The sequence below is a fragment of the Hyaena hyaena genome, unplaced genomic scaffold (assembly GCF_003009895.1).
Source record: "Hyaena hyaena isolate Hyena2069 unplaced genomic scaffold, ASM300989v1 scaffold_3, whole genome shotgun sequence".
Classification (NCBI taxonomy): domain Eukaryota; kingdom Metazoa; phylum Chordata; class Mammalia; order Carnivora; family Hyaenidae; genus Hyaena; species Hyaena hyaena.
Window position 1 is genome coordinate 7,538,316 of NW_024080635.1, and position 10,360 is coordinate 7,548,675.

General features: G+C 44.2%; 1 protein-coding gene across 2 annotated transcripts; it reads right to left on the reverse strand.

Moving 5' to 3' along the window:
- Nucleotides 1-3,938: 3,938 nt before the first annotated feature.
- LOC120232669 (pre-mRNA-splicing factor SYF2-like) lies at nucleotides 3,939-9,783 on the reverse strand. Of its 2 annotated transcripts, none has more exons than XM_039233522.1 (7): nucleotides 9,674-9,783; nucleotides 9,376-9,489; nucleotides 7,307-7,432; nucleotides 6,642-6,759; nucleotides 6,463-6,553; nucleotides 5,247-5,345; nucleotides 3,939-4,735 (listed from the first exon to the last, which is right to left on the reverse strand). In XM_039233522.1, the coding sequence occupies exons 1-7, from the start codon at nucleotides 9,695-9,697 to the stop codon at nucleotides 4,570-4,572; spliced, it is 738 nt and encodes a 245-aa protein (XP_039089453.1). In that variant the 5' UTR covers nucleotides 9,698-9,783; the 3' UTR covers nucleotides 3,939-4,569. The 2 variants fall into 2 exon arrangements, with proteins under 2 accessions (XP_039089453.1, XP_039089462.1); XM_039233531.1 differs by having other exon boundaries at nucleotides 9,686-9,775.
- Nucleotides 9,784-10,360: the final 577 nt, after the last annotated feature.

Consider the following 10,360-nt stretch of genomic DNA (forward strand, 5'->3'; position numbering starts at 1 on the left):
TCGTGTCACTTGTTTTGTATGTGTATATTACATAAAGAGTCTTTATTTAAAGAAGCATTACGTGTCTCTCCTTGAAAGCCTTGCTAATTCCAAATCCAAATCCTGGACTGACAGCATAGGGTTCACTGACCCTTACCTGGTGTTTGTGGGAAATGTTGAATCTGTCTTCACCCTATACCTGAATTTGAACCTGAATCTTAATATTCCCAGTTGATGTGGTTTTTCATTAAAATTAAAATTTCATTAAAATTAGGCCTAATATTTGTGGAATTCTGGCAATTGTTGTGCTGGACAAGTTAAACTGCAATCTTTAAGGGCAGGAAATTCAGCCAGAGAGGTAGAGGTGGAGATGGATCACTGAGCTCTAGAGTCTGTGAGTGTTAAGTTGCATTTCTTTATTCTGCTTTTCTAGTTAAAAAAGTTTTTAATAGTTTATTTTGAGAGAGCAAGCGGGGGCAAAGAAGGAGAGAATCCCAAGCATTGGGATTCTTTGCACTGACAGTTCATCTAATTTCTTTCTTTTTAATAAATCTGAGAGAGAGGCAGCGTGAGCAGGGGAGGGTTAGAGAAAGGGAGAGACAGAATCCGAAGCAGGCTCCAGGATCTGACCTAGCTTTCAGCACAGAGCCCAACACGGGGCTTGAACCCACGAACTGTGAGATCATGTCCTGAGCCGAAGTCGGACACCTGACTGAGCCACCCAGGCGCCCCTGATTTCTTTTTTTTAATGTCTTATTTTTGAGAGAGACAGAGCACAAGTGGGGGAGGGGAGGGGGAGAGAAGGAGACACAATCCGAAGCAGGCTCAGGCTCTGAGCTGTCTGCACAAAACCCATTGTGGGGCTCAAACCCATGAACTGTGAGATCATGACCTGAGCTGAAGTCAGACGGTTACCGGTTATCGGAAAGCCACGCAGGCGCCCCTAGTTTCTCAGCCCTACTAACCACTTCTGAAGTTAAGAACAGTGACTGTACAGTTGGAGAGAACAGATAGCAGTGTTCTATCATAGAACATTGTATAGGAAGGAGCTGCTCTAAATTTTTTTAAAGTGTGTTTATTTTGCGAGAAAACTTGGCAGAGGAGGGGCCGAGAGGGAGAGATCAAAATCTGCCTGACAGCAGGCTCCCTGTGCTGTCAGTGTGGAGCCCAATGGGCTCGATCCCACAAACCAAGAGCTCAAGATGAGCTGAAATTCAGAGTTGGACATGTAACCAACTGAGCTACTTAGGCACCTCTGACCTTATGAAAGCTTTAAGTAATCAATGACCTACATACGTGCATTCTCAGACATGTAATGCCTATTATTTATATTGCCTTGGTTGCAATCTCATCCTTTAAGCCAGCAGCACTTGGTTTGAACAAGGGAAATTACTGGAAGAGAGAGTTGCTCCTCTGTGTAAACATGTCCAGTTTACATTTAGGTTAACCGTAGTTATCAGGAGGGTGACCTGTGTTCATAAAGCAGTAAGAAAGTTTGTGGTGAGTTCATGCTTTTAAGGAAACTTGAGAGAACATTGGTGGTTGGACCTGGTTATAGCAAAGTCCAGTAAAACATCAGGATTTGAGTTTAACTGAAAACATGGTTAACATGAGCACCTTCTAGTATATTTAGTTGGTATCCTTAGCAGAGTTGCAGAACTTGAGGATTTTGTGAGGGAGACTTTGGGAAAGAATGATGTGGTAACGTTATTTTTTACCTTCATTTCGCTGGTAGCAACACTTACCCTGATTATGACCTGTATTCAGATACGCTAGCCCTTAACAGCTCAGCCAGTGGACAAGTCCTATAATTTTTCAGCCAAACCCCTTCGTATAGAAGAAAGGTCTGCACCAACACCTTCTGACATTCACTTCTACAGTGATCTCTCTCCTCCACCGTATGCTTTTCCATCAGCCTGTTAGCATGCTTGAGGCTTCGCCATTTTCGCTTTCATTTCTTAGTCTGTTGGCTCACTTTCTCTTTTATTTCTAGTGCCTAGAAGAGAGTATACATTTTTTCTTCTATAATTGCCCTGTTAAGTATACTATTGTATATTTGTCTAAATTGACCTTGTCTGTTGGGCATGGCCAGGCCTATGGTGTTGTCAGTCTTGGGCTGTGTAACACAGAGGAGTGTGTGTGTGTGTGTGTGTGTGTGTGTGTGTGTGTGTGTAAACCCAGACTGGCCATCATTAGTGGGATGCAGTTGCCCAGATGTGATCCCCTGTCACTGTATAACTGGTGGACAGTATAGGCAGGATGGTCCTGATGGTGAAAAATTGTACCAAGAGACCGATTCCGTGCTATCCAGGGGGAATAAGAACCATATTGAAAAAGTTAAAAGAGTTGGGGCCTAGGTGGCTCAGTTGGTTAAGGGTTCCACTTTGGCTCCCGTCATGATCTCACGGTTCATAGGTTCGAGCTCTCCGTCAGGTTCTGTGCTGACAGCTCGGAGCCGGCAGGCCTGCTTCAGGTTCTATCTCCTCCGCCCCTCCCCCGTTCATATGCTGTCTCTGTCTCTCTCAAAAATAAACATTAAAAAAAAAGTAAAATTTTTTTTACCCCTATGTATCTAAAATGGCATTTCAACATTACAAGAAATAGTGGCATTTTGCTTTTTTCTGTATGAAGTATTGTGATCCAGCGTGTACTTTAAAGCACACCTCACTTTGTCCTACTTGTTTGGGTGATCAGTAGTCACATACGGTGAGTGACCATTTTGGAAAGCGCATCTCCGTGTATAGGTTCAGGTGTTAGGCTTTGCTGTTTTTCTTAAGGTGTAAACTAGAGAAACCTTGGTCTCTCACAGTAGCATGCTATCCTTCGCTTGGGTTTTTTTTTCCTTGCTGTAAACCTCTATTAAGTTTAGTATAATGTCGTATTTAAGAGTGCTTACTTTTCATGCTTTCTTTGTAAAAGTCCTCAAAATTTTCTTCAGGGATTTACAGGCATTGGTTATTTTGATCTCTTCCATTTTCTGCACTGGCTCTTTGTCCTTTGCTGTTAGGATCTATCCTCGGCCTGTTTCTCCCTCTACAAGCTCTCTTGGCAATTTCCTCCACTCTCTGCCCGTAACTACCATCTACTATCTGAAGATCAATTTCCTGAGCTCTTTTCCAGTGCCTACCCCCCACCCCCCCCAGCTCTCCAAAATGAACCCTTCCTATACTGAGCTTAGTACCGTAAATTGCCTGCTTGAATTAGTGGCTTTGAACATCCAGTCACCTTCAGAGTTGTCCTCAAATCATACTGACAGCTCTTGGTTGAAGCAGCAAGTGGCCGTTGGGAGTGCTTTTCTCCTCTAGAGAAATCTATTTTTCCTTTAAATCCAGGTTATTAGGACCTCTCGGAATCCTATCCCTACTAATCTTTCCTTCCTCTTTTCCCTTAGTACACTGGTATTCTAGGTTTTCTTTGAAAATACTGGAGAACCGAATAAACTGGCAGATTACTACTTTTTTGAGAAGACTGGACAGCATGAGTATGTGTCTTGAATTATTTTGAGAAGGAAGTCAAAGTAAAATTACTGCTTCTGTTTCCATTCTGCAGAGGCAACTGTAAATAGTATGTACATGCTGGATTTTTCCATGCCTTCTACAAACCTCATTTTAGATTGGAGCATCTTTTCATGTTCATACAGATCTGCCTCATACTATATTTGTATCAATGTACAATGTTCAAATGTCCCTATTCACAGGACATTGAATACACCATTATTATTAATAGCATTTGTATTACCATCTTTTATCAACCCATCATTCACTAAGTCAGAGCTTCCTACTGGTGTGCCCAACTTACTGATCCCAGTACTCTTTTTATTCACATTAACTGACATGATCTCCTCTACTTTAATGGGATACTCCTGACATTCAGGTTTTCTATTCCATGTTTCCCATAATTATACCCAAACTACATATCCTAATCTTTCAGTAACAGTTGAAATAAGGTTACCATTTCAATTAGGCTTTGAAAAAAGACTGTATTATGTAAGTTTTAATAATCCTCTCACCAAATGTTTTAATTTACCTTCTTCCAAGGGAAGTTTGCTTTTTGACAATGGTGTTATTTACAAAATGTCATTAAAGAATGTTTCCTACCTTCTATGCTTGCCCCATAAATGTATGTGGGCAAAGCATGGGATAGGCAAGCACCTGTTAATCACCTGTTAATTGTGACTGCTTCTGGTGTGTGTGTTGGGGGGGAGCTGTGTGTGTATGAAGGTGAATTTCCAGTAGCCACTGTCCCCTTCCTTTCACCACCTACCATAGCTTACAAGAAGAATTAGCACCGATTTAGCATTCTATCTCTGAAGCTCCCAAGTTCATCTGTAGGTCAAGTCCAACAAGACAAATCTAGGACAATGATGATTCACATGTTTGTAGCTAGGAATTTAAAGCCCAGCAGGGTACGCACATGAAGCACACAGTTTGAATACAGAAAATACAAGACATTTTTTCTGAAACGAGTGAATAATAAATAAGCATGAAAATGAATAGTCGTAGCACACTTCTTTACAAATTATAAAAAGAAAGCTAATAGAGCCCTGATTTACTGTTCTAATTTGGCAGTCAACACAGTTCCTGAAGGAGATTAGACCGCTGTTCCTCTTTCCAAATTCTGTTTAATTTCAGCTGTATATTTCCCATAGAATCTTTCTGCTTTCTTGTTGAATTTAGCATTCCTTTCATTAATATAGTCGATGTCTGCATCATCATTATAAGGACGTCTCCGGCTATATTTGTCTCGTTTATAAATTCTAGAGGAAGAAAAATTTATAACATTCAAAATTTCCTTCTTTTTTGATATTAATAAAACCTCAAATAGTTAAGAATAGAATTCAGTAATGGAAGCAAATACACAAAATTCCAAGCTGCTATCTTTTTTTGTTCTCATAGTTAAAACTGAAAGTAGTATCTTTAGAAAATAATTCTACAAAGAAATACATTCAGTGAGCTTTCCTGAATTTATAAGTCAACAGTACTCCAGATCTAGTCTTAACATTGGGAAATAACCCAGGTTCACTGGGTTCTAAGGGCAGTGATCTATTACACTCCTTTGAGAGTTTATAACATACTGCTGGTTCTGCCAAATAATTATCCTATTCAAAACACAAATACACAAGTGATGGTAAATGCAGCCACTCTTCAAACTAGTAATTTAAGCGTTCCTTACTATCTCCCCCATTGCTACACTTGAAGACCACAAAGTTATTTTTGCAATGAGGCATGAATCGGTACTAAATCTGAAGGCTGCATTACAGTACTTACTGCTTTTCCAAGTCTATGACCATCCTATCAATTTCTTCTGTGGAAGGCACGTGTGTTCCATGAAGAAGACTGTTGGATGTTGGGTAGAACTCCTCTCCACTGAGACAGAACAGGGAGTAAGTAACACCATAAAGATTCTATGCCGTCAGAACTGGACAACATTTAGTGAGCAAAAATGAAAGTCTTTGTGATCATAGTTGATTTCAAAGAAATAGAAATCAGACCTCAAAGAAAGTATTTAAGAAATTATACACCCTAGGACCCAAATGAGGCACCAGCTGAGGACCAGAGGCTAATGGACACAAAGGGAGGCCAAGTTCATACAGTGAAAGAGAGCTTGAATGAAAACATGGTGTCCTCTGCACAATCTAGTGCTCTCTCCACATTAAAACAGTCTTAATCTTTTTTTTTTTAAATTTTTTAATGTTTTATTTCTTTCTAGGAGAGAGAGAGAGACAGCGTGAGCAAGGGAGGGTCAGAGAGAGTGGGAGTCACAGACTCTGAAATAGGCTCCAGGCTCTGAGCTGGCAGTCAGCACAGAGCCCGACGTGGGGCTCGAACCCACGAACCGCGAGATCATGACCCAAGCAAAAGTCAGACGCTTAACCGACTAAGCCACCCAGGCGCCCCTAAAACAATCTTAATCTTAAGCACACTACTTGTCTTAGGGAAAGAAAGAGCGTAGCTTAGCAATGGTCACTGCACAAGTCCACAGGTAAGGGACACAGAACAGCAACAGTAATAATCATGAGGATAACACAATAGTACTATGTGTCAAAAATTAAGTACACTGCATGAATGCATTTCATCTTTACAATAACCCTATGAGATAAGCACTACTGTTATTTTCTGTAACAGATGAGGAAACAGGGAGAAAAACTATATGACGGGTCTAGTAAGTGGTAGAGCCAGAACCCAAGGCGAGGAAGCAAAGCTCCAGAACTGGCACTCTTAAATTCAAGCCCTTCCAGTAGCATATAAAGAATAGGCTACTGGGGCGCTTGGGTGACTCTGTCAGTTGAGGGTCCAACTCTTGATTTCCGCTCAAGTCATGATCTCAGGGTCGTGGGGATCCCAGGGCTGTGGGATCAAGCCCCATGTTGGGCTCCATGCTGGGCATGGAGCCTGCTTAAGAGAATTTCTCTTTCTCTCTGCCCTGCTCACACTCTCTCTTTCTCCAGAAAAAAGAATACGCTATTGAATCACACTGACTTACTGTTTATCTCTCAGTCTCTCATACGTCTCCATGTCAGGTTTGATCTGCTTGGTCAGCCGGTGATACTGGCGTAACTGGGCAGCAGCATAATCTAAAATGAGAACCCAGACTATTTCAGATGGGGCATTATTAGGCCTGTTATTAAGAGGCAACTTCAATGAAATAAAAGCCGGCTTTACCCGAGAATCCCAGGTCAGGGTTCTTCCTCTTCTTCTTCCTCTCCCACCTCTCCGCATCTTCTGCGCTGATCTCCAGCAGCTTCACTTTCTCATAGTCCTCCCCTCTTGCCGCACATTCCTCAGAAGAGGGGAAAAAACCCATTATTCCCTTTACATACTTCTTTGATCCTTTTAAAATCAAGAAAGGCCTAAAGACTGCTATCAAGACAGGTAAGCTGATTAGCCTGACAAGAAAGTTGTGGAATTTGCTACAATCTCTGAGAAGTAATACATCTGTAACGATGACACCAAAAACAGCTGCGGTGGACACGTGTGGTGTCCGCTAAAATCCTCTCTCCCCTCCTTCCTGGGCACAGGGCTGCCCGTTTCCCAACCTCCTGTGCAGCCAGATCAAGCTGGATCAGGCCCGGTCACTGGGGCTGCTCAACCAGGAAATGATACATGAGAGACTCGTGAGCTTTATAGTTTCTCAGCCATCACTGACTACCCTCTACCCATGTGCCGGGCACAGTATTTGGTGTTTTACATCTCTTAGTCTCTCAGCTCTCTACGGGCTGGCTGAGGCGCCCAGAGCCAGCACGCTTACCTCCGGCGCCCTACACGGCCGCGACACAACACAATCCGGTACTGGAATCCCCAGCTTGTGAGGATGCAATCGTACTTACTTTCTTCTTTTCTTCTTCCTGTAGCTCCCATTCCAGACGAGCTTTTTTAGCTTCCCAGTTTGCAGGCAATTTAAGTCTTTTATCTTCCTCTACAACTTCTTGGTGATTTAACTTTCGAGCTTCATTCTACCACCAGGACACACAAAGTCTGTCAGCCCAGGTATGGAAACAAATCTAAATAGACACGACCTGTCTCCTAGAATGGCAGCATCCAAAGCAAACTTCAGGGGGATTTTATTCTGAAAGGAAGACAGTCGCTAGAGAATTTTAAGTGTGTATTTGGGGTGGGGAATTCTATGCAGGGGGAGACTAGGAGGTAAACACCTGTACCTATAGCTTTAAATGTTCTTTTACTACCTTCAAGGAACCATGTGGTAGGGATGGAAAGAGTTATGGTCTGGGAGTAAGAACCCTGAGGGATATACTGACTTGACTCTCTCTGGCTGTGAGATGTAAGCAAGTTTTTTTAGGACAGGATGAAACTGGGCTTCCCACAGTATGAGTTCCACCATACAGAGTTGCTTGAGAGGATTCTAGATGCTACTGAATGATACCATATCATATACTGACAGTCACATACCATTTCCATCTTTTTTTTAAAAATGTTTTTAAATTTCTTTTAATGTTTTTTTTTTAAATTTTTTTTTATTTCTAGGAGAGAGAGAGAGAGACAACGTGAGCAGGGGAGGGTCAGAGAGAGAGGGAGTCACAGACTGAAACAGGCTCCAGGCTCTGAGCTGGCAGTCAGCACAGAGCCCGAAGCAGGGCTCGAACCCACGAACCGCGAGATCATGACCTAACCAACTAAGCCACCCAGGTGCCCCTTAAATGTTTTTACTGTTTAAGAGACAGAGCGTGCACAAATAGGGGAAGGGCAGAGAGAGAGAGAGGAAGACACAGAATCCGAAGCAGGCTCCAGGCTCTGAGCTGTCAGCACACAGCCCAATGTGGGGTTCCAACCCATGAACCATGAGATCATGACCTGAGCTGAAGTCATATGCTCAACTGACTGAGCCACTCAGGCGCCTCAATTCAGGCTACTTTTAACAAGTCTGCTTATATGAACTTGTGTTCTACACTTCCATCAAGAGACGTGTGATCTCTGACGGTCTCCCTTTTTGTGATGTTTACAGTTACTGATTACCTAGATCCAGTGATGTGTCAAAGATTGCAAAAGGGTGATGTTCGTATTATATAATTCTTCACACATCATCCACCCTGTTCTCAACAGGGTGTTTCACATGAAGTATGCTTTTTTGACTAGTTTTTAGACTGAGTTCTTCTGGGCAAAAACAAATAACTAAGTTCCTCACACATACCCTGTCCCAGCTGCCTGGGGGTCCCCCCGCCCTAATGAGGCTTCTGGCTTTCCACTGGCTCCTAGTGCTTGGATATTCTCCCTCCCAACTCCTTGTCTGATAATATCCTACTCATCTTTCAAGCAGCTCAGCTGTCCCATCAATCTTTGCTTGTTTTTTCCTCCTCTGTATTTGAAGCATTTTGTTCCTCTCCCTACAATGGCCTTTACAAGTCGTGGAGTCATTAACGGTCATGCACCTGGCTGCATAACCAGGCAGAAGACTTAACCATATTTGTCAGTGTAACCGCACTACCTAGTTGGCTATGACACACTAGAAGCTGGGGGGGCCAAAGGTGGTGGGCAGTTTTTTTGTACGAATGAATGAGTAGCCAACTTGCTGTGCGACAACAGACAGATTCCTTTCCATTTCTGGTTCGTGGTCTCCCCCTCCATAAGAAGGGTTAGACAGAATCACGGGCTGACAGCAGGGCCAGGGAAAAGGTGGCTTAAAAAGAATAATACCAATGTCTGGGCCCAGAAACTGATTAAATCGGACACTGGCAATGAGGCCTAAGCATGAGCACTTTTTAAAGGTTCTCAGAGTGATACCAGTGTGCTAGCTAGATCTTTCTTCGGCTCTGGGCGCTAGCTACCTCTTTCTTCGGCTCTGCGGGTCTGTCAAGGGCGCTGGTGCGGCTTCCTCGTCCCTCCACAAAAGCGCACAGGCCTGCCCGGGTGACGGGTCTCGGATGCCTCCGGGGCTACTCACCCGCTTCAGGTGCAGCTCCCGGAATTTGCGCAGCCTCTGTTCGCGCTTCTGGGCGGCCAGCTCAGTGGCCGTGGCTGGGGGCCGCTCCCCCTCCTCCGCGCTGTCCACCGGCACCTGCGGTGAGGAGGACCGGCTGGAGGCGGGGTAGCCCAGGCCGATTCCCCCCGCCGGCCAACCTCTCACCGCCCCGACCCCACGGTGTCTGCGCCTGCCTCCCTGGCATCGCCTCTACATCCAGGCCAAAGCCCTACCCGCGGCCGCTCCTATCCTCAACCCCTGGACAAAGACTGCCACCCACCTTATCACTTGCCTCAGTAGCCATCCCCAGCCAGCACGGTATCCTCCACACTTCCGGCGACAACAAATAACTTTTCCGACTCTCTTGCTCACTTCCGGAGGCTGGGAGCCACAGGTTTCCGGGGAAGCCCCGCCCCTTTCTGCGTCTCTGGGCGATGAGGAACCAATCCCCGGCCGTCGCAGTCCTGCGTGGTATCCGATTGGGCCAAGCCTGTGCGCAGGCGCTTTGAGCCGAGCTACCTGGCCAACTGGGGTAGAAACCGGAGGCTTGTAGTCAACGATGTTGCGACGGTTAAAGAGGAAGAAGAGGGAAAAAGGGAATAAACCGCCAAATGTATGAGAAAGGGACCTAGAGCACAGGTTGTGCCCGTCAACTGACCAGCCTTGTAGTCCTGATTTCTGAATAACGAATCGAAAGTAAGGAACAAATTGATTGGGGGTTATTTGGGATCTCGAGCATCTTCGTGATGCGGTAAGATTTCTTGGATTCATTGGAGGTGTTGGCTTTCTTCTGAAAATTCAGCGCTACTCAGTAAACACCTGGACAGTGTGACCAACTCGTGTCAAACCAGTCACTTTCCTTCAGGTTAACGGGATGCTTACAAGGTTCCAGATATCCATCTGGATAAATTTACGACAAGTTTTAAATGATAGCCAACAAAGAATATTGTGTGTTCTCATCCAATAA